The sequence below is a fragment of the Pinus tabuliformis genome, chromosome 4_2 (assembly GCF_031772625.1).
Source record: "Pinus tabuliformis cultivar Carrire ecotype Pingquan chromosome 4_2, CPIR1, whole genome shotgun sequence".
In the NCBI taxonomy this organism is placed as follows: Eukaryota; Viridiplantae; Streptophyta; class Pinopsida; order Pinales; family Pinaceae; genus Pinus; species Pinus tabuliformis.
Genome location: NC_142304.1, coordinates 1,096,337,905 through 1,096,361,941, shown reverse-complemented (window position 1 = coordinate 1,096,361,941; position 24,037 = coordinate 1,096,337,905). Strand labels below are relative to the sequence as shown.

Here is a 24,037-nt window from a genome sequence, read left to right as displayed (position 1 = left end):
ATATTTTCTTCCACCCTTCAATTATCACACCGCCGGCATCCTCATCTCAGCAATGCTTCTGATCAAGAAGCTCTGCTTGGATTCATGGATGCCATCAAATATGATCCATGGCAATCGTTAACCTCTAACTGGGAACCAAATGTTTCGTTCTGCGAGTGGAGAGGTGTTATATGCAGTCGCCATAGACAAAGAGTGGTTTCACTCAATATTTCATCCATGGAATTGCAAGGTACAATCTCTCCTCTTCTCGGCAATCTCTCCTTTCTTAAAATACTTGACCTTAGCAATAACAGTTTCCATGGTGACATTCCCTTTCAATTCGGAAATTTGTTTCGCTTAAAGGGGCTTTACCTGTTTCTGAATCAACTCCACGGTTCTATTCCGCCCACCCTTTGTCACTGCCGTAGTTTACGAGCAATCTCTATTGGGGGTAACAATCTTATTGGAAACCTTCCCTCGGAACTAATATGCGTTCTCCCCAAGTTACGATACTTAAACTTACGAGAAAGCAATCTGACGGGTAGAATCCCCACTTGCTCGGGAAACATATCAACAGACTTCACGGAAGTGTACTCTCCCGGGAGCGTACCTTCCGAATTGTTTATAAATCTGTATGCGAACCACCTCTCAGGACAAATCCCTTCTTCCTTTTCTAACTTCACCAATCTTGGACTATTGGATATCACTGATAACCAGCTGACTGGTCACATTCCCGTGGAGTTGTGTCGCAAGAGCATGCGGTTGACTGATCTCTATCTGGGACTTAATCAGTTGAGCGGCACCATTCCTGCATCCCTCTCCAATTGTACGAACCTTCAATTGCTCGACTTAGATGGCAATCAGCTCCGCGGAATAGTGCCAGTGGAGTTGGGTAAGTTGATGCAACTCCGAAGACTCTTCTTCGGTGGCAACCAACTGGTTAGCAGCAGCACCATAGACTTACCCATTCTCACTGCGCTTACCAACTGTTCTGCCCTACAACTATTAGATTTAAGCTATAATCATCTCACTGGACGTTTGCCCTTTACAATAGGCTACCTCTCTAGAGAAATGCACATCCTAGACTTGGAAAATAACGGATTAGTGGCGGAAATACCTCCACAGATTGGTAACCTAACTAATTTAACATATCTATCTTTACAGGGTAATTCTTTCACTGGGGCAATCCCAGATACAATAAAAAAACGAAAAAACTTGGAAAGGTTATTTTTGGGAAGCAACCATTTACAAAGAAACATTCCAATAGAAATGGGGCAACTTAAAAATTTAGGGTTTTTGGGTCTTAACAACAATAATCTCTTAGGAAGGATTCCTAATTCTATTGCTAACCTTAAGCAACTAAGGTATTTAGATCTCATATGAATAGGTTATCAAGTAAAATACCAGAAAATCTAGGGAAATGTGTGAACTTATTAATGCTAGACCTATAGTATAACAGGTTTAGTGGGGAGATACCTCCCACAGTTGCAAGTCTTGCTAATTTAGCTTTCTATTTCAACCTTTCAAACAATTTATTAGAGGGTCACTTGCCTTTGGAACTAAGCAAGATGACTATGCTTCAAGCTATGGATATTTCTGCAAATCGGCTAATTGGGTATATTCCAAGTGGGCTTGGAAGTTGCAAAGAATTACAATACCTAAATCTTTCTTGCAATGCACTTGAAGGTGTAATCCCAATCTCACTCGGTGAACTTCTAAGCCTTCAAGACATAGATTTCTCCTCCAACAATTTGTCAGGTGGAATACCCACATCATTGGCAAATCTCAAAATGCTCAGCCAATTGAATTTATCTTTCAACAACTTGTCAGGACAAGTTCCTAAAGGTGGAGTTTTCAAAAATCTTAATGCCACAGCATTTATGGGAAATCCCGGTCTATGTGGACCTTGGGTAAATCTGTCATTGTGTTCTACTCACAAGCATAAAAGTGTTTCTCATATGAGAAAAGTTGTCATATCTATTGTCGCAATTGTAGTCACTATTGTATTGTGTTTAATTATAGGAATCTTTTGTAGACTAAATCACAAGAGGAATATTCCTATAGAAGTTGGGGCATCCTTAAATGTTGGGCACCAAAGAATTTCCTATGGAGAGCTCAGCACTGCAACAGATGGATTTAGTGATGCCAACTTGTTAGGAGTGGGTACTTTTGGGAAAGTGTACAAAGGGGTTTTGAATGATGGGACATTGGTTGCCATCAAGCTTCTCAATTTGCAAAAGGAAGGGGCTCACAAAAGTTTCAAAAAAGAGTGCAAAGTTTTGAGTAGAGTCAGGCATCGAAATTTGATTAGAGTCATAACCTCTTATTCAGACCTCCAAATGAAAGCTTTGATATTTCCATTTATGCCAAATGGAAGCTTAGAAAAGTGGCTATATCCTAATGGTGAAAGAGATAGTGCTTTGACATTGATTCAAAGGTTGAATATAGCAATAGACATTGCCCAAGGCATGGTGTATCTCCATCACCATTGTTTCATGCAAGTGATCCATTGTGATTTGAAACCAAACAATGTGCTTCTTGGTGAAGACATGACAGCGTATGTAATAGACTTTGGGATTGCAACCATATATTTTGCAAATAATGAGGATTCAACTTTCACTTCTACACTTGCACTTAAGGGATCCGTGGGCTACATTCCTCCAGGTATTATTTGAACTAGATGGCATTTCAGGCAATGTTATGGGTTTCATATTTTTATTAAATATTTTGAACTATAAACCTCATGATGAGAATGTTTGAATGCAGAATACGGATTGGGTGGACATATCACAACAAAAGGTGATGTTTATAGCTATGGAATATTGTTATTGGAGATGTTCACAGGAAAGAAGCCTATTGACAACATGTTTGTGCAAGGAATGAACTTACAGAAATGGGTGGGTAACCACTTTCCAAATCAACTAGGGGAAGTGGTGGACAAGAGTTTATTGAGAGGGGCTAGTACAAGCACTCAAGTAGATAAAGATCTTAGCTGCCTCAATCAATCCTTAAGCATGGGTTTGCTTTGCACAAGAGATTCTCCTGAAGGACGACCTACTATGATGGACATTGTGGGCACACTCCAATCCATTAGAGACAATTTTCAAGGCATTGGTGGCATTCCAAAACCGCAATCAGATTTCACATATTTGTTGGGTGATGCAAGTACAACTCACAACAACTCTAATGGAGGCCAAAGCTCTTCTACATTCTAGAGTGTTGTAAGAGAGAAGTGACTGTGTCACTAGACTATATAATAATTTGAGTCCATTGTCATTAGCTGCATGTAGTGTGAGTTTTATTTTCCTCTTTATTGTTGCAAAACTAGTCTTACTCCCCTCTCCTTTTCTATGCATGTCTATTGTTAAGCACATGCGGGTGTAAATATAAAGTTATATATGCTATGAAGGATAAACTCTCAAGTTTTTCTTATATCAATATTGACATGGTGTAAATATAAAGTTATATATGCTATGAAGGATAAACTCTCAAGTTTTTCTTATATCATTATTGAAAATGTCAATTCTGTTCTGAATACTTTAGTCTCACCCAACTGAAAATAGCAGGCATACCCATTGAATTTTTTGACATCTCCTTTTCCGATAAAAAAGAGATTCTTGTAAGCTTTAAAATCTTTCATAAAGATTTTAAAAGGGAGAAACTCTTTGTTTTTAATTTCCTCCTAAATTTTGATCCCAGGAACCGATAAAGTTGAAAACAACATCTGCATCTATTTTATTTTTTTAAGAAAGTGCTTCTCTTAAATTCAAGAGAAGCATTACAATTTTACAACCAGCACTAAGAGGATGGGCACCACAAAAAGACTGCTTGTGTGAGCAAAATGGGCCTTGAGGAGATAATCACTGAACATAAACATTTTCATTGGGCTAAGTTTCCTCAACAGGTTGTACTCCTCCATAAAAATCACCCAGGCTTGCACTTGACCCTAACTGTTTATTCATGACTCTATGGAAATTAAATCCTGTTGTGTGGCCTGACATTGACATGCCAGTGTCTTCACCACTGAAGCATTATATCTCCACTAGAATATCTGCATCTAATTACTGAATAAAGTGTTAAGGCATGCTTAGTAACATGTAGGCATTCAAATATTTGCATGTCTCTTTATCTATTACCTGGTTCATCCAGGATTTTCGTTACCCCGCAAGGATGCCAGTTTGATCAAAAGTTAAACCAAGACTTACTTTTTATCAGTGATCTAAGCACCCCAAATATATAGCCTTGTTCTGAAATTTCGTAATAGCTGAAATGAAGTATTGAACTTTGAATTTCGTGCGGCTTTTATCTTAGTTTTAAAATTCAGTTTATGATTGATTCAGCTTTGTTTCAAAAGCTTTCATTATTATTTAAAGACATGTAACATTTTGGTACTATTAAATATAAAAACATTAGGATTTTTTTTCTTATAGTTTTCAGGTCACTGTATTTCCTGTAGCTTTCATACTTTGAGGAACCTTACTAACTGTCTAAAACGGAGTAGACATGATAATTGTGTAACTTTATCTGCCAAACCTGTTGACAGTGGGAGCATATCATTTATTTTTTGCAACTGGAATATTCGTCTGATTTATGTTTGCATTATACATCTCGTACACTCGTACACTTCGGTGAATTGGATTATATATTTAGACTTTACTATTTTATAGCCCTTTTGTGGTTTTACATTGCAGAAGACTGATGGGTTTGCTGTCATGAGATTTCTTGCCTTACGCTGACGAATTCAACTCTACAATTTTATGGCAAAGGATGGGCACTGAAAAGAAAGAAAACAGGTAATACACAGCACTTCCTTGAATGAAAAAAAACAAATACTCTAAATACCGTCAAATCAATGCCTAAAATGTCGATTCTTTCCCACAAAAGACCACCCATCTTATTTTAACCATACAAACTATCAATTTAAACAGCAGCACTAAACTCCCTGGAATAACAAATAAATCGAGCCTGAATTAGTATGAAGTGCGTGCTTGTGAGGTGATGATATGCAACGCCTATCCATGCAATTCTCAATCTGATTTAGATAGTTCATTCATCTTTTAGTGCAGCTGGGTTGAGACTGTTTTCACGGGATTTAGCCTTACAAATTTTTAACATGCACCATTCAACAACTGCTGATAACTCTGGAAATCTCCGATTATGACTGTAGACCTGAACATGTTCAAAGTATCTCTATAGGGGTGCTCGACTTAGGTGATCCTTATCTATAAGAAAATCTATAAAAAAAAATGAGTCTAATTAATGTAGGTAATTTAAGATTTTTTTTCCCTCGAAAAATGTCAATAATATCCCAAATAAAACTGAAGATTAAACCTGCCTAATATACTCTCAAGGCAATGCATGTTTAAAGACAAATTTTGTGAAATATGTGACACAGCTAATCCTTTAAATCAGCTCCCAAGAACTAGATACAAACACAAGATTTATCCACTAATTAAGCAACCTCAGAAACACTCAACATAAATGCTGCTTTGACTATCTTTGCCTTCTAGGAAATGCCCTATTTGACCAAGTTAAAAGTGGATTCATTTTCAATTGAAGAATATATTCTTCAAGGTGATTTGAACTTGCATATTGGCGGCCTCTCGGAGTAACAATCACCTTGCTTAAGAATGGAATCTTTCTCTAATAGTAATGCTTAGAAGTGGACATTATTAGAAATAAAAAGTGAATAAATGGCTAGATATACACAATGGTGAGAGCTACTAAAAATAGTAATCCCTCTAAACAGTCACGAGTATAAATGCCAAAAATTAGATGTATGTCAGAAATAGGAATGCATGTCGCTGGAGTATTTGGCACTTACATGCTGAAAACACTTCATGCACACACCAAAATCTCTTCCTTTTATAAGTTGAATAATCACTTGCATGTACTCAAATTGAACTGGATCTGGTTACATGCATGTCCTACCTTCAACCTAAACTGAAGATGTCAAAGTATAGATTTCCATGAATGAACTGTCCTATTTTCAAATTATGATGCTTATCACCTTGCATGTGTTAAGTTTGGCTTGCTGAACAAACTTACATGTGCAAAATGATAATTTCTCTCAAAGTGAATTGGTACATTGAATTGCTCCTCTTGCATGCACTAAACCTTCTAGATCGATACGAGTGGTAACATGGGACATTGGCCTCGATGTATTGAGATTCACCATATTGAATAAAGTGCATTCTCTCTCATATTTTGACTTGTATCATTGCCTACGTATATGTGTGGTTTTATGACATAACGACGAAACCCCTATCCTTAACATTACAGTATTATAGTGGCAAATTTCCTAGTAAAATACTAAGGATGGGTCTGGACCTCTCTTACCCATTAACATATTAGTTCTTGATATCCCTCCATTTTTCTGTTCCTGTTGAAACACCATGAAAAAGAGTCTAGTTTGTACTGAGATATAAAAAATGGTTCTTCAGTATGATATGTTTATCAGAATTCAAAGTACTAACTTCTCTTAGTGTTAACAATACAGGAGAAGTTGAAGCGTTGTGTAAGTCATGCTTTGAGCAGGAAGCAACTACTGGCATTTATTGTCTTGGAAAGTACAGAGGAAACAATAATGGATATGCAAGTAATGTTTCACTTTGTTGCAATTAGATTGTAATAATGCACAAGAAAACATCTGATAATTGATTGCGTGCTTCATGAATTTTTGCAGTCTGTATCATTTATGATGGAATGCCTAAGTTCTCCAAGTATTTGGATTCATTTCTTTTTCCATACTACATTATTTTGAAGGACATTGAGGCTTTACCAAGGACACTGGCAAATTTGTTAAGAGTAAGATAGATATTTAAATGGAATTTCCTTTTCTCTAGTCCATTTTTTTTTTGTAGCTTTTAATATCTTGTGGAGTAGTTTTTGGATTGAATTAAATTGTTATAACATTTGGGGAGGAGAGTATTAGAATAGTGGAACTTGGGTCATGCTTATGAATGTGGAAGATGATTTTTTGGAAAACCTATAGTGGAGATATTTGGGCTTTGGGATGTTAATTTTACCCTGATTTCATCAACCTATTGCTTGTTAATCAAGATTCAATCTGGCATGCAATTTTGGCATTTATTGGATCCTGCTTCATTAAGTTATGAGGGGTTCTGAACAGAATTCATTCTTTAATGGACATCAAATTAAATATCATTTTCAATTCCATCTTGAGAAAGGATGAACTGCCAGTCTAGACATCCTGACATGCATTGAGTTTAATGTGGCATATATCTCTCTGATTAAAATAGAAATAATTGTTTATAGATGTTAATGACTAAAAATTGTTTGGATATTAACAGAAGTAAGCAAGTGGTGCTCAAGATAAAGAACTTCCCCTAAATCACATTTCTTATTGAATGTTATGAATTTTCTTACAAGATTGGTTAACCCTGCCCTGGATGCTGGCAGTTGTTGTTGGTAGTTTGAATCTTCTATAAACAATAAAGTGGGATGAAATTAGAAGTATTCTCCATGTCTTCCCACTCTATTCAGGTCTCCGACATACCAGATATGTTCACTCTATTCAGGTCTCCGACATACCAGATATGTTCAAGTAGATGATTGTTGGTTGTGGCCTCTCGTACTCTTTGCAGAATTGAATGTATGTTTGCTAATATTTGCAGAGGATGGTTACATTCCTGGGGATCATTTATTTCTGTCATAAGCCATTACTTCTCACTTTTCGTCCGACTGTTGAGTGTCTAGGAGCTCTAAGTGGTTGTATATAGTATATATCATTTATATCTCATATTTTCTTTCGATTCAATTATCCAAGTTACCATTCAAGTTTATGTGTGCAACCCATTGATGTGATTTTGATGAACACTGTTTGTCAACTAAATTCATGGGTCTCGGAGTTCTAAGTGGTTATATATATATATTCTCGATTCAGTTATCCAAGTTACCATTCAAGTTTATGTGTATGACACATTCATGTGATTTTGATGAACATTGTTTGTCAACTAAATTCATAGTAGCCAAACTTGAGTGATCAATAAATTGGAGTATGAATAGTTCTTTTGGCTTTTATAATATTTTTTTTTATGAATGAGGATCATGGGTGCTTTCTTGGGAGCAATACCATACCACACGGGTTTATATTGGGAGATATATATTGAGGGAAAAATGACATAATATATCGGGGTAAAGGTTTTTTTATATTGGCAGGTATAAAAAATGGAGCTCAAAGTTAATGAAAAAATATAAAGAGGTATAAAAAATGTTAATGAAAAAATGGATACTTACAATATTTGGTGAAAGTAGGGGCTTTTTAAATTAGGAAGGTGTATTGGGTTCGTATTGGTAAGGGGTTAAATAATGTGATTTTTAGAGGTATTTTCCAATATGTAGTCAAATTAGGGATATTGTTTAGTATGCCATGAACGCATGTGATATGTCAAAGATTTATTGAGTGAATCCCCTGTGATGAGGGTACAATATAACTTTGTTTTATATTACTTTTCTGATGTGCAAGCTCTTGAAAACAATAACAACTAGGCCATTATTTCAGTGCATGATTTACATGTCATTAATAATTATTAATTATCTAGTGCAATACATAGGCATTCAGACTAAATTGTTAGTCATGAATAACTGGTTAAGTGATCTAACTATTCAGAATTGTTTCAATTTGTTGGATGAGAAGACTCGTGAATTTATGTTTTGCATTGATTCAAGTTAACATAGTTGAAAAACATCTAAGATGACCAAAGAAAAAATAATATTTCATCTTTCCACCTTGTTACAAGCATCAATATCTAGTGGCTATATGTGATCCATACTGCACGATTATACTAATTATAATCTGGTCATACAAGCTACCTATTACTTTATATATTTTTGGACTGAAGAAACATTATAAAATTTCATGCACCATAAAGAGCCAAATATTGGTCCCAAGGCTTTTCCCTAGTTCCTTACTGCAATAGAGGAAAGTGGATCTTGAATTCTTGTTGAGTCACTTGTTTGTACGATTTGTTTCATTTAACATAAAGATGTTATGCAATTTTAGAACATTAGGCTTGACAAAAGCAAGAACTTGAAGGACAAATTGAGGCAATTTTGTTGTTGGCCTCTTGTACCAGTGCATGTTAAAATTAGAAACATTTATTATATCGAGTGTCGTTTCTTTCCTACTAAAGATGTAATGTCCTCAACGAATTGAGGACAAACAAGACTCATTAGCCTATCCATTCTCGTAGGCTATAGCCTACTCCATTTAAAAATGGGAGAAACCCCAAAATACAACTGTTGGGAAAGTTTTGGGGTAGTTGGGCGCAGAAACCCAGAATTGGGTTTTGAATAAGATTCACTCAACCAATTAAGAAGATGAAAACCCCTTTAGAAATCTATAAATAGAGGAGGCTTGAATTTATTTTAAGAATATAAAAACCCCTTTAAAAATCTATAAATAGAAGAGGCTTGAATTTATTTTGGAGCGTAAGTGTGGATCAATTAATTTACTTTTGAGCATTAGCAGGTTTTAAACCCTTTTTATCTCTTGTCAATTTCGATGGTGAAAAATTCCATCCTAGTTCACATGTTCTCTCTTCTCTCTCCTCTAGGCACAGGAATCTCTTGAAGGAAGTACAAACTCATTGATGGAAAAACGTCCTAGCACAAGAGTCATTTCTGAAAAGACAACAAAATTGTTTGTGGCAATAAAATATTGTTCTGGGCACAAAAGTAACAATTAAAAGAAACGGGAATCTCTATTTGTTTCATGACATATAACAACAACTTTTCTGTTGAGATCAGAGAAGCACGACAGAGAATAAAATCATCACAGACACAATAGGAGATAACAAGAATGGGCAGAATTCATTAAAAAAACAAAAATTACAATGGAGAACAAATTCACAAATTTCTATTACACACAGGCCTTGGCCTTGGCTTGCATTTCTCAGGCAAGATTACAAATGTATATATGAAGAAGGAAGATCTAGAATTTTCTGCATGTGATTCAGATGATCTCGACAACTGGTATCAGAGCCTTAAGTGGATAGCATAGTGGACGCGCTAGAGAAGGTGTACGAGGGCTTCATTGGAGCCGTGGAGCTTATTTTGGAAGCCCGAGAATCCTTAGACGCTGAAAAACCACTCACTACAAAAGCCGCACTCGAAAACTTCAAGCAGCACTCAGAGCTGCTCAGGGTTGCTCGCGACAGGGCAGAGCAGTTGGTGGAGTTGGTGTGACAGAGGATCGACTCGGAGTGCCCCGCGGATGAGGCCGCAAGCAGTTTTTTTTGGCAGCGCTTAATCAGTCATATATCGCGTATTCAATGCACTTGGAGATGCACGCGAGATAATCTGTTAATACACGAATTTGAAAACTCGACACTAAATAAAAAAAAGTAATTTAGACGTTAACGAGCTATATCCCGTACATCTCCGACTACATTGAATACGTTATATATGACTGGTTATATATGACTGGTTAGGCGCTGCCGTTCTTCTTCGGTCAGAACTAGTCAGACCGTAGTGGGCATCCCTCCTATCAGTGCCGTTAGGCTGGAGCAAATGTGTAAGGAAATCAGGTCGCTTGTTATTGATCTCCAGCATGGAGAAGGAGGAGTTTCTAATTTCAACGCCATTGCCAGCATTTCCGTTTCATTGTCTTCTCTTCCCTCAACAGGGGCTCCACCTGGTGCCACCATTGGCTTCGACCGTGTGCTTCGGGGAGGACATGGTGGAATAGTACGGAAAAGTCAAAGTAGGAGTGAAACATATATATAGTTACATTTGTTTTTAATTATGTTGAAACATATATGTTTGGACTTTTAAAGAAAAACGGTGATATTTTTTATTTAGGAAGAAGTAAGAAGTTAAAATATAAATCATTAAATAAAAAAAACAATTTTGGCTTTTTATTTTAAAGAGTAATAATTAAAGTTTTAAAGTAGTGCTTTGATTTTTGTGGGCGTGAATTTTATTGAGAATGGAGACAACAACAGTAATCGACATGGAGAAGTTGAGCGGGGTTAATTTTCCCTATGGAAATCACAGATGGAGGATACATTGATTTCGAAGGATCAATATTTGCTGATTGAGGGTGTGGCAAAGAAACCCCCATCGATGACAAATGAAGAATGGAATAAGCTTTGTAGAAAGGTGATTGCAACAATCCGCCAATATCTAACAAAGAATGTGTATTCAATGTGTCTGGAGAAAAGACAACAAAATGATTATGGAAGAAGATCCATGATCTATATGAGAAGAACACGACATCAAACAAAGTGTTCTTGATAAAGAAGCTTTATAATCTCAAGATGAAGGAGGGTGCTTCAGTTGTTGAGCACTTGAATGAATTCAATATTATTTTTTTTCTAGGTAAAGACTATTCTATTAAGTAAAAGAAAAGAGAAAAATATTTACAAAGAGGTAACAACCTCTGAGGGGGCATAAGCCAGCCCTCTGACTGAGAAATTCCGGCCCTCGACGCTTGACTGTTTGTTTACATAAATAGAAACGAGTGCCCAGGACTCCATATTCCAAAACATCACCATCCAAAAAACATAAACAAGAGGACAATTGAGCATTACAATTACAAAAGGCTGACGAGGACGGCCACAACAGCGCAAAACCGCGTAACAAAACCGCCATGATATCGGACCTCCATCGACCAACAAGCGGTATCCGTAAGGCCCAGCCCGATAAAGCCTCCTGTTGACGCGTGGCTTTTGCCTGACGTCATCAAGTCTAACTTTTCGGGGCGTAAAGTTCTGCCAAAAAAGGGTTCCCGAAATCCTCCTCCGCCGTTCGATCTTCTCCATCAATCCTCGCCGTTGATTGAATTTGCCCGAGGTTGTGACTCTGCATCATTGCTATTGTCCCTACCCGGAGAACTGACCCACTCGATCATTACATTATCTTCAACGTCCGTAATACTGCGCCCGGGAGGCATCACCGGATACAGTACTGTGCCGGAGAACTTCGCCGGACCGCAAAAAACAACCTCCTCGTGTGAGGAAGTTTGCTGAAGACCTTCATCCTCGTCTTGACCTCCATCTTGCTGCATCTCCGGAAAATTGGGAGAAACCTCTACCCTGCCTCCTTGAGTATCCTTGGAATTCTGGGAGAGATTTCGATCAATTGAAGGTTCGGCAGAGCTAGGAGGGTCATCTTCTTCCTCTGAGAAGATGACCGTGATAGTGGGCTTATGAAGCTTGCTCTTGAAAGTGAGGTGGGAGGTGTGGCGGGAACTAGAGTGGGAAGGACCAGAGTGGTCGGAAGGTGGAGAAGCAGGTGAGACTGAGACAAACCGGGAGGAGCGTCGAGGTGCCGGGCCTCCCCTTCCTCTAACCCTCCCCCTTGTGCCTGAATTTCTTCCTCTTCGAGAACTACCGCGAGGTCGAGCCATACTCGCGGGAAGAGGTAAGCAGATAAGGCTGACCTGATGCAGGTTTCGGTGGAGCGCTGATGACTTCTGAATACTTTTCTCTGTGTCTGACTCCTGAGAACCAATGCGACCTGGGATATCTCTGCGAGAATGAGCCAGGCTCTGGGCGGTTGATATAGATGTTGATATCATCTTGAAGTACCTACCACACTTACTGTTCATCCTGTTTCTCATTAATGGGACTTGATGCTCTGACAAAAAACGCCTGCTTGCTCTGCGGTGGCGTCCTACTCCAGAGTCTCTCATACCGATTTCCTCCCTCAGCGAAGCTTGATAGCGTGCCAGCATTAATGAACCATGATTGCCTACCTTATGCCGCTTGCGCCGGCCTTTCACCTCGCCCACTGCCATCTGCTCATGTAGTGACATTAGCTTCTCATGGTGGCACCCGCATCCGGGTAATGAATTCAATATTATTACTAGTCATCTTGCCTCTGTTAAAATCATTCTAGATGATGAAATTAGAGCTATTTTTTTAATGTGTTCTATGCGAGACAACTAGGAAAATTTAATTGTAGCTATGAGCACTTTAGCACCTATAGGGACCCTGAAGTTTGATGATGTCAGCAACAATTTAATGAATGAGGAGTTGCGACACAAGTCAATTGTGGAAAACCAAGGAGGAGAAGCTCTAGTTGTCGCTGATCATTGTAGGAGAATTGATCGAGGCCGACAAGAGTGATCAAGATCGAGAGGCCAATCGAAATCAAGGAGGGGCAGGTTCATTTTCTTTCATTGTGGCAAACTCAGGCACATGAAGAAAGAATGTCGAGTCTTGAAGAAAAGACAAAAGGATCAGAGGCCGGCCAGTACAAATCACAAGTCATCCAACACAAATGAAGGTGAGACTATTGTTGTAATCATAGATGGCGATGTGTTGTTTACTGTTTCAGTAGAGGATGCATGTTTATATACATCTAACAGTAGCTTTGATTGGATCCTTGACTCTGGGGCATCTCATCATGTAACCCCATGCAAAGATAGTTTTGTTGCATATAATCTTGGTGATTATGGTAGAGTGCATTTGGGGAATAATCATTTTTGCAGTATTGTTTGAGTGGGAAATGTCCAGATCAAGATGAAGGATGGATAATATATATTGTTGAAAGAGGTTAGGCATGTACCAGAAATGTGCATGAGTTTGATCTCTATGGGATGGTTAGATGATGAAGGCTATTCCACAATCTTTGGAAAAGGAGGATGGAAAATTAGCAAAGGAGCATTGGTCGTGGCCAAAGGACCCAAGATAGGAACATTATATACATTGAAGGAAATGATAGGAATATCATATTTGGATGTTGTCCCAAAAGAAGGAAATTCAATAGATCTGTGGCATAAGTGCTTAGGTCACATGAGCGAGAAGGGCTTAAAAATCATTGTTGGTAAAAATTTACTGCCAGGTTTGAAATCCTATAATCTTGATCTTTGTGAGCATTGTATATATGGTATACAAAGAAGGGTTTCATTCCTTAGAGGTGGCCATGACAGAAAGAAAAAATTGTTAGAATTAATACACTTAGATGTGTTTGGGCCTGTTAACATTGTCATTAGGAGGAGCATCATATATTGTAACATTTATAGATGATGCGTCCAAGAAGGTTTGGGCCTACCCTATGAAATCTAAAAGTGAAGTGTTTGAAATATTTCAAAAATTCCATGTCGATGTTGAAAGAGAGACTAACAAATTTCTCAAGTGCTTGAGAACAGATAATGGTGTAGAATATTGCTCAAATGCATTCAAGGAATGTTGTAATAGATTTGGCATAAAGCATGAGAAGACTGTCCCTGGTACTCCTCAACAAAATGGTGATGCAAAAAGGATGAATCACACCATTATGGAGAAAGTGAGGAGTATGTTGTCAAATTCTAGTTTGGAGAAGCATTTTTGGGCAACAACTGTAAGGACAACTTACTATCTTATAAATTGATCTCCAACTACAACCTTGGATGGTGGCATCCCTGAAGAAGTTTGGACTAGTAAGAAGTTGAATTATTCTCATTTGAAAATATTTGGATGTGAAGCATTTGTACATATTTCCAAAGAAAATAGAACTAAGCTAGATGATAAATCTATGAAATGCATTTTTTTGGGGTAACCTTCATCGTGTAAGCCTCATTCATGCAAATAGTGTAACCTGCAACGTGTAAGCTAATTGAACCAAGCTAATCGTGTAACGTGTCATGATCGTGTAACGTCTTCCTCATCCATTGTCCCTCATCGTGTAACCTCATTCCTTCTTATCATGTATATCAACGTGTAGCTCGTAGTATCGCACTGGAGTATCCCCATCATTCCCAATCAATCTCTCGTGGTGTATCATTCATTCCCCATCCGGTGCTCCAGGGACTCTGTCCCATGGATTATTTCCCTTGGATTAGTTCCCCTCCTTGTGATTATTCCCATGTGAGTGACCTACTGCCTTGGATTAGTTCCTTCCCTGTGTCTTATTCCCCCCATTGAGTATGCCCATTGATGATTTCCCTCCCTGTGGATTATTGCCTTTCCCTGTGATTATTCCCCTTCGATTAGGCCCCTCACTGTGGCAACCTACTTGGTACTGACCGGCGGGTAATTAGGGTCTCCTCACGGGTATCAGCAACTGTGTATCGGGAATGGTAATGGGGGCGGATTGGGTGCAGGAATGGTAATGTGGTAACGGGAATGTGGGAATGTGGGAGTGCGGGCGGATTGAACTAAACTACTATGGGGAACTTACTTATCCTTCCTTCTCTCTTGGGTCAGTGTTGATCTATCCATCCATCCATTGGCCGAGACCATCTCCGGCAATGTTTGTTGTTTCCGTCCGTCAACCCAAACCATCATCTCTGAGTATCTGCTTCCGTCCATTGTACCGCTGCACCCCCGAATATGTTTTCCATCCAATTGAATAAGTCAGTATCTGGTGCTACCTCCCCCTGAAAGGCACGATCTTCCTAGCGTAAATGCAACTAAGTGTCTGTTGCATTACCCTCATTCTCAGGTGCATTGTAAGTAATGCATTATTATCACAATCAAATTGAGTGCCTTTAGTGCATAGGGTGATTTGGAGGGTTTAGGTAGAGTTCCATATCGGCGTAGTTCGAGGTCAAGGGTTGAGGTCCAAGGTGGAGTGTGGTGGTTTTCTATCGATTCATATTTGTGGAAGATAGGATCCTCATTGATTCGCGTTCCTCAGATGGAAACCTACATTATTATACGATTGACCGGTCAGTTCATCTACTGGTTTTACCTTACCTCACTTATGATCCCAAAGGGGCAAGTAGGTTCCTTCTTTAGTGCATGACCGATCATAGGTTAGGTTCTCAAATTAGGATCGGTAGCTACGGATATTCTGGCCTTTTGTCGTACCATTTCATAACCGTTCTAAAGCTCACTACTGACCATGATCGATTGATTCACAGTTCACAGATTGATGGAATGCCCTAACAGGGACGAGGTCCGAAGCTAGCCACTTGCAGGGATGGACCGACTTTCCAGACTCAATGGAAATGCACCTCCCCATTGATTTGAAACACTGGTTTTCAAGTTGTCCAGCGAGGGATGGAAATGAAGGCTAAAGATCTTGTTCCCCCGCCCGATCTATGTTGACCCTTGTGTGATCAATAAATAAGTAAGATGAAAAGCCACTTCGTACCTCAATCTAGAAATCAAAATAAGCATCTCCTACTGATCCCTCACCCTGATTCGTCAGTGGTTCCCCCCTACCTCTAAGCTCTCTAACCTCCCTAAGCTACTCTAACGGACCTACTTCACTCCTTCTACGCTATCTTAAAGGCCCATCTGAGCGATCAATTATGGAGCTCCTGACTTTCCTTAGCCCATTACCATGCTTAACTTTCTTGAGGAACCCATGATCTTCAACACGCTTTAACGGGGGGGCCTTTATTATAAGGTCCCAAGGCATATAATTAATAACTAGATCAGGCGGCCACCTTTTCGCTCTCAAATTTCCCACTCCGTGCCTTGTCACCGAATGGTCTTCAGTTGAATATCCGACTGGAACTATTCTTGATAACCTTAACTTTTTGATCTTACCACCGACCAACTTCACCAACCTCTAGTTACTACTTACCCCCACTGTGTCTCCACACTTACGGCCTTGCATCGGCTTCCCCATAGAGATTTTTGGTGGTCCAACCAAAATCTCTCTCTATTGGAAGCTGGGAAAGGCTGTATGGGGCATAGGTGAGGTAAGTCGTGAGGTTAAGCAGGTGGGTAGTTGGTAAGAGTCAAGGTAAAGGGAGGCAGCTGAAAAAAGGTTCATAGTCAAGGTTCTAAGTGTTGAGCCCCACCCCATCATCTGATATCTGATTTGATATGATCTCATCAGTTCTGGCTGAATCAATGGGTTGGTAAGAGAAAGCAGTAAGTAAAGGTCTGGTGGAACAGGTAGATGCACTTAAGTAAGGGTCAAGTCAAGAGTGAATAGATGCCGTACTCTACTGATCTTCCTGGTAGAATGAATTGGTTGGGCAGGCAACACTCCATCCATCCAGCCTCCCCTCCCCCCATATTCTAAGTAGGTTGAAGCGGTAAGTAAAAGTAAGGTCTAACAGGTGGATGCACGTAAGTAAAGGGAAATAGGCTGAAGAAGTAAATACAAATGCTCTAAGTTAAGGTAAGTGAGCCCATGGAAGGTAAATAGTAAAGGTTATAATTCTTTCTTGGGGGGACGAGCTAAACTGAACCTAGTCACCCAGATACAATTTATGAATGAAGACAGACCACATTGCTAGGATATGCTTCCCTTTCATTTTGGTACCTCTTATCACCACCAACTACCTCTTCTATTTACCCACCGATATTTACTTCCTGCCTCACTTATCCTACTTTGTAATGCCCCCCAAACTTATAGCATTGGATGATCGGATGGAAGGGCTTCAAATAGAGCATTGTTTGCCAGCTTCTAACCCGTCTCATCTCCGACAAGGTTTTCATTTGGTTCTTCGTCTAGATGGCCGGTCCAAGAAAGGATTCCCGAGGGTTAGATAAGGAGGAACTCACTTGGGTAACTGTTACAAACCTCGATTTGATCGGTGGGCATCCATCGGCCAATTTGGTTTCTTTCTTTCCTTAGGCATCGGCTGGTGATGGAGAGGCTTCAGCGAATCAGTTTATTCCACTATGCACCTCCCTTGGAGTGAAAGCAATCCTTTGGGGGACATAAAATATGTTGGCTTTGAAAGTTGGTAGGGAGGACAGGGCCAGCCAGCTAGCAAGCGCCTGTCCCAACTATTGGTTGGAATGTCCTAAAATGCCATTTTTCCATTTGAGAGAGAGATAGGAGGAGTTTATGCTAACATGAGCTTAGAAATAACGAGGGAATAAAGGATACCTCCTAATTATCGCTGAGATATTCTCTGAAAGCATGTGTAGAGAGAGGGAGGGAAACGCTGATGATTCTCCGATCAATTTTGTTGTTGGTGCTCCCTCCCAATAAAGTAGTCTACTTGCACCGGAGATGAACTCGCCACTTACGGAGTTATTTGGGCTGCGCGTTTGAACTAAACAAGACACGTAATTATGCTTCCTATATGAGGGAGCTAAAACACCTTCTTAGCAAGATCTTTCGGTCATGAATTATATATGTAATATAATGAGATTTGGTTTTCGTTTCAGGTTGAAAGCATAGCAAGTGATCACTCACTCTACCATATCTCTGGGACAAAGGGCCAGTAAACTCACTCTACAACACCAGCTAGAAGGAAGGCAAAGGGTGCCTTCTTTTACAAACAGACTTTGAGTTAGGAACCCTATCCACTGCCCTTTCTTTTTACCCAAAGCTTTGACCCAATTTAACTCTCTTTATTATACAGGCAGGCTCCCTTTTCAAGGTTCAGGCCTAGACACAACACATACTTAACGTGACACGATACAAACCCTTATTTGAAGGGATTGCTTTAGCCAGAAGGATTAATTTCTATTGGACCGACCTACTACAATCACCAATCGTTTATTGAGTTGTTTATTATTAACTAGAACCTAAGTAGTGGACATTGATCCAGTTGAATAAGATATTGAATAGTTAGAAGCAGGGGTGAGTGGACCAGTTCCATGTCCAGTCCCAGAAGCAGACGCAACCAAGCCCACCAGTGTCGGTGTCCTCGTCTGAGGGTAGTAAATTTGAAAGTGGGGCGGTGGGCAGTAGCGGGGCCGGATAGTGGGAGCGTTAGATCTATAGCAAGAGCGGGTCCTATGGGTCGAAGTACTTGATACGCTTCTCCGAGTGATTTTCCCGTCTAAGTGTGTGTCTCCGAGTAAGTTCCTCATCATTGTTAGTGCACTACAGTCTGGGACTAGAACTGTTAAGTCAAATTAGTATCCTTATCTGTGTTAGCTCTCCGGATCTGGTAGCTCAATGTGGTAACTGAATCTGCTAGCGTTGGGATATGTCAGGAGGATGTTAAGGCGAAGTATCGGAATGTTATAATTGTATTAGAATAGAAATTCCTAGTGCGAACAAAGAGGTGGTGCTACTCCCAGAGAGAAATAACAAGTAGTGCTACTGCTGCTATAGCTAAAAATGAGGGGGTGATATAGTGACTCTTGCAAGAAATAAACATGAGGGAGGGGGCACTACTGCTGATAGAGATTACCATCAATAGTGATATTGATTCTACCATAAGGGATCGGCCATGTATAGGTTACACAAGGCCTATAACATGCATATGCACATAAAACATACTATGACTACATGATAAGGTATATTCATGACACCTAGAATATAGGGGGTGGATGGGCTGTGCTAAGATTTAAGGTAAGCATTATAGGGGGGGAAGGACCATGCGATTGCAGAATGATGTGCACCAACCATTATTGCGTACGCTTGACCAACAACCTTCTCTTTTTTGCCATCTCTGCAGGGTGATAGAAAAGAACCCATTGCCAAAGTGACAAAACAAGAACATACAATGATTGGACGCTATTGGGATTAGAAATTACCTTTATATATGTGGATGAAGAATTTGGTTATCGTCTATGGGATCCAATCAAACAAAAAGTCATTAGAAGAAGGGATGTTATATTTAATGAGTCATAAATGTTTAAGAGGGTTGTAGGTGAGCTGGAGGTCAAGAAAGTTATTGACAAGTTTGAAGAGCAACATGAAAACATCCCACCAATGCAAGAAAATGGACAACAAATTCAAGAGCAGGAAGGAAAACAAGTGGAAAGTGATTAACATCAAGAAGAAGGAACCTTGCAGGAACCTTTATAGGAGATTCAACCTAATAATTCACCAACACAATTGGTTTGCATATCTTCTATGTTATGAAACCATCTCACAAAAACATAGAAAAGATAGATCAACGCCTTAGAAATGTGCCTCTTCGAAGGGGAAACCTCCTTTACATTACACAAATGAACAATTCTTGGATCATACAAATGACAAGACCTCCTTTCTATATATAGGAGTCTAAGGGGTCATAATATAATCAGAGCCGACATAACAATAATAACGTAAGGGCACAATAATAACAATAGTGGGCAGCTATGAGGCACAATAATAACAATATGGGGACTACATGGGAACAAAAATATAATAAGAGGGTTGTAATAAAAACAATAAGGGATTACACTAGTAGTATAGGGACCTAACATGCCCCTCTCCTTCAAAAGTGTTGTCCTCGACGCTTGAGTAGTTCTTGATGCTTCTGTATAAAATTCTTGTCCTCCCATGTGGAATCTTCAGCGGGTAAGTTCTTCCACTTTATGATATACTCTGAAATTGATCGATTTCGTAGCTGTCGGGTTCTTGTTTCAGTGAATGCTCTAGGCTCTAATATGATTTTTCCTTCCTCGTCAAGTTCTGGCAATATTGTTTGAACTGGGATCTTCTGCAATTTTTGAATGAGTGGCCACACTTCTTCGTCCTTCTTCCATTCATCCTGTTAGCCTCCTATTGCAATAGGTGTTCATATTTCATGATTCACAGTGGAAGTTCCAAAAATGTTCATCTTTTCCATGCTGCAAAAGTTCCATTTTTGAAGGATTTCACAGTTAAGGGAAGGCCAAACAGTTTAATCTTGGCTTCCCTAGGTTTAAATTTCATGTTTTAGAATATAGAGAATAAACATATGTCCAAACTATTTAATCTTGGAAGATTTGTAGATAGGTAGAGAATCTTGGGCGCTCATCAACTTAATCTGAACCCCTGGAAGAAATAATGGTCGTTTTAGATAGGAGCACAACAAAAAGGTTGAAAAGCTGGGTTTGCAAGTTCAAGTGCACCCAAACCAAAAAGAAGATAAAATGCTAGGTAAGTAGGCCGGGTAGGTAGTTTTGTGGTGGCTGAATGATCATTTGTGATCCATTTCATGTTTTCAAGTGTTATATCTATTCAGATCACACATATGAGGCAGTTTTTAATTTGGAGCAGCTCAAGAGAGGCATATGTAACTTCCCCTTCTTCCTCTTTCCCAAGTCATTAACTAACTTCCCCTAAAGAGGTCAAGATCTGCTTGATATCTCTTAAAATTCATCATTTTTTCATGATTTTTTCCTAAGTAAAGATCTGCTTTGCTTAGGAGTGCTCATATTTCTTCTACAAGTTCTATTTCCCCTTTATAGCCTAAGATCTCCATACTTAGCGCTTTCTGATCAACATTCATGTTAACCTCTAACTCTAATATGTAAATCCCTATCTATTTCCCCTCCCCCTACTAAAAAGGCACTAAATGGCTCCTCTAAATACATATCCCTGCCCTCTGGTTGAAATATAACCATAAATAAACCCTCTTCCATGTGATCGGACCCCTTCTGATGCATTAAAAACCCTCTTTTCACCTTGTTTACCCTTCTCCGATCTCATAAACATCCCTCCGATCTCATTTTTCCCTTCTCCGATGCATAAGACCTTATTTTTCCTTATAAAGCTCCCTCCAATGCATTTGGACTCCTTACGGTTGCAAAAACCCTTCCCCGATTCAATATACCTCCCTTCGATGCTATATCGCTGTCGGAGGTAGCAGTCGCAGTGTTGGCACCCCTTATGATTGTCCCCTGACTGGTCCCCTCCGATGCGACTTCGCAAATCACATAATGCAAAGGTTGTGTGCCCATATTTCATTCCTCCGATCCCTTTTTTCGATGCGATATCGCTATCGCATCCGAAGCGATATCGCATCGCAAATCATTTCTATCGCAATATCCCTTTTTACCACATATCTCTCTTTTCCCCGTTTTACCGCAAACCTTGCTTTTATCGCTATCTCCCATACTTTACCGCAATTCATCATTTTTCCGCAAATGCATGCTTTATCGTAAAACATATGTTTTACCGTTAATCCATCATTATCGTTAATCACCCCTTTCTCCGCCTTATCGCATTTTCCATGTTTTGCCGCAAAACCCCATATTGCCGCAAAATCAATGTTTTCATCGCAATTCATGTATTAATCGCATTATCGCTTATCGCGGTCGCGCAAAGGTTAAGGCTCCAAACCCCTTGACCTTTGCCGACGCGATATGCCGATCGCCTAACCACCGTCCGATTCACCCCCGCCCATCCAACGGTCCTCATTATATCGCATCGCCCCATATCATATCGCAATCGCTTTTCGCTGTGGTTTAAGGCCCTCCGCCATTCCTCTGCCGATGCGATATCGCAAGGCCCGCGCCGATGCGATATCGCTATCGCTCAACGCTCCGTCACATTTCCCATATATGTATGACCCCTCGCTCCCCCGCCAATGCGATATTGCGACTTCGTCGTAGCCGTTGGATCTGCCCTCGCGCGATCCAACGGCCCGCGTTCAATCTTCCCTATTTTCTTCAATATTGGTCGCTCCCGCCTAGAAAAGCAGCCATTTCCTGTGTAAAGTGGTTTTTGCCCACCTATGGGTTAAAAAGGTTTTTTCTTCATATTTTTGATTCGGCGCCCGCTCGCACTTCAGCAGCAAAGGTACCAGGTCATTTCTTCATCAATTTTCATCGCCTCCATGCGGAAAAGCTCCAGACAGCAAGTTTAAGGCCTCAAGCACAGTTATCATTGTGCAGATCTTCCACCATTTTGCAATATTCCTCATTTTTTATGATATTTGGATCGCCCAAGCACCGAAACACTTCTAAAGCCCGCAGAAAAGCAACAAAAGTGCAACGACAGTTATATTTTTCATTTTTAGTGATAAAGCAAGGGTGATTAGCCGAATAAAGAGTATCAGTGGAGAAAAGTCCATCGATTCAGCGTTAAAGTGTATCAGTTCAAGCGAAACATTAAAGTGTGTCAGTGGAGCAGTAAAGCCACAGCAAAGGAGCATTTAAGAGGATCCAACAAAGTCAAAGAGTATTCGAGCATGAGTTAAAGCCATTAAAAGCCAAATCTGATCACAGTTAAGGAAAGCAGAGCTGAATAAAAGCAGCAGTTCAGGAATAAAGAGCAGTTATTGTAAAATGGACAACACAGAGCCTAAAGGACGCCCATAGCCTCATGTTTTGATGGAGCCGCCTCCAACGCAGCTCAAAATAGATATTTTTTGCTTTACTTACATGATAAGTTAGGTTTTCTTAGATATTTTCCTCAGATCTTTTCCAAGATCTTGTTTTGTACATGTTTTTCCTATATATACAACCCTGAACAATGTAATAAGGGTTGGTTGGTTGTTTTTCTCATTCTAGACTTGCGCTGTAAACCTGAGAGTTTCTATAATCAAAGATGTTGGAATGCTTGTTTCTGAAACTGCTGGTTGTGGATTTGATGGCTTAAAGAGTATGCTACAGAATTCTGGTGTTTCTACATGACTCAATAAGTCCTTCTTGTCTCTGTTTTCAGTTTATATGTGTTTATGCCACCCTTGTTTCACCATCTAAATAGCAGGAAAGAAGAATAGCTTAGAATTTGCTGAGCAACACTCTATGCTCAATTCCTATCATTTCTTTATGTTTTCCTCTGAATTAGTGATGAATATGCATACTTAATTGATCATGTTTAAAGCTATTTCTCTCATTTCTGAATGTTGTCTAGGAATTCTTCATTGATCCTATTTAGCCTTCATCCGCTTTCCCTCTTTGGCTGGATGGGAGATCCTTAATTTCCTCTCATCCCCTAACCTCCATTTCATCCTTATTCCAGCATTTAACATTGTGCCATGTGTAGCTATCCTACTCTGTATTCCCCTCTTCTGCCAAAGAAAACACACCCTTTAGTTCACATTCATTGACTCCATGCCCAATGGTCTGAACTTCTCATCCTTTGCATGCCAACTCTGTCTGAAGCATCAACCATCCCACCAAACTTAAATCAAACTCATGCACTCATATCTAGCCTAAAATCACCCCTAAACAAAGCTAAATCATAAAGAGAGAGCCCTCTCTGACTGCATGTACGCTAGAACCTGTAGTCCAAAGATTGGTTTGTGGTTACCTCAGTCGTATCCCTTAAGGAGCCAAGGGACAACCTGAGTGATAACATACTGGCGATTCCATTGGGGACGAATCATTTGTTTATGGCTGTAAATCCCCATTTTTGATCAGTTTGCCTTTCGAATAAGTCTTAAACTTGTTTTGAAAAAATCCCAAGAAAAATAAAAAAATCTCAAAAATCTCAAAATATTTTGTTTCCTGAAGAAAATTCCCCTTTTTTTCTTCAAATTTATTTCATATTTAGCTCTGGTCTGTGTTGGTGGACAGAGATCAGACCCTTCAAAGTT

General features: G+C 39.6%; 1 protein-coding gene and 1 pseudogene across 1 annotated transcript; both read left to right on the top strand.

Moving 5' to 3' along the window:
• The first annotated feature begins 1,534 nt into the window (after window positions 1-1,534).
• Window positions 1,535-4,364, top strand: LOC149173484 (putative LRR receptor-like serine/threonine-protein kinase At3g47570). The gene is made up of 2 exons (XM_089424617.1): window positions 1,535-2,643; window positions 2,746-4,364. The coding sequence occupies exons 1-2, from the start codon at window positions 1,548-1,550 to the stop codon at window positions 3,192-3,194; spliced, it is 1,545 nt and encodes a 514-aa protein (XP_089280743.1). The 5' UTR covers window positions 1,535-1,547; the 3' UTR covers window positions 3,195-4,364.
• A 5,626-nt stretch (window positions 4,365-9,990) lies between these two features.
• LOC149173483 (mediator of RNA polymerase II transcription subunit 32 pseudogene) lies at window positions 9,991-10,690 on the top strand (annotated as a pseudogene).
• Window positions 10,691-24,037: the final 13,347 nt, after the last annotated feature.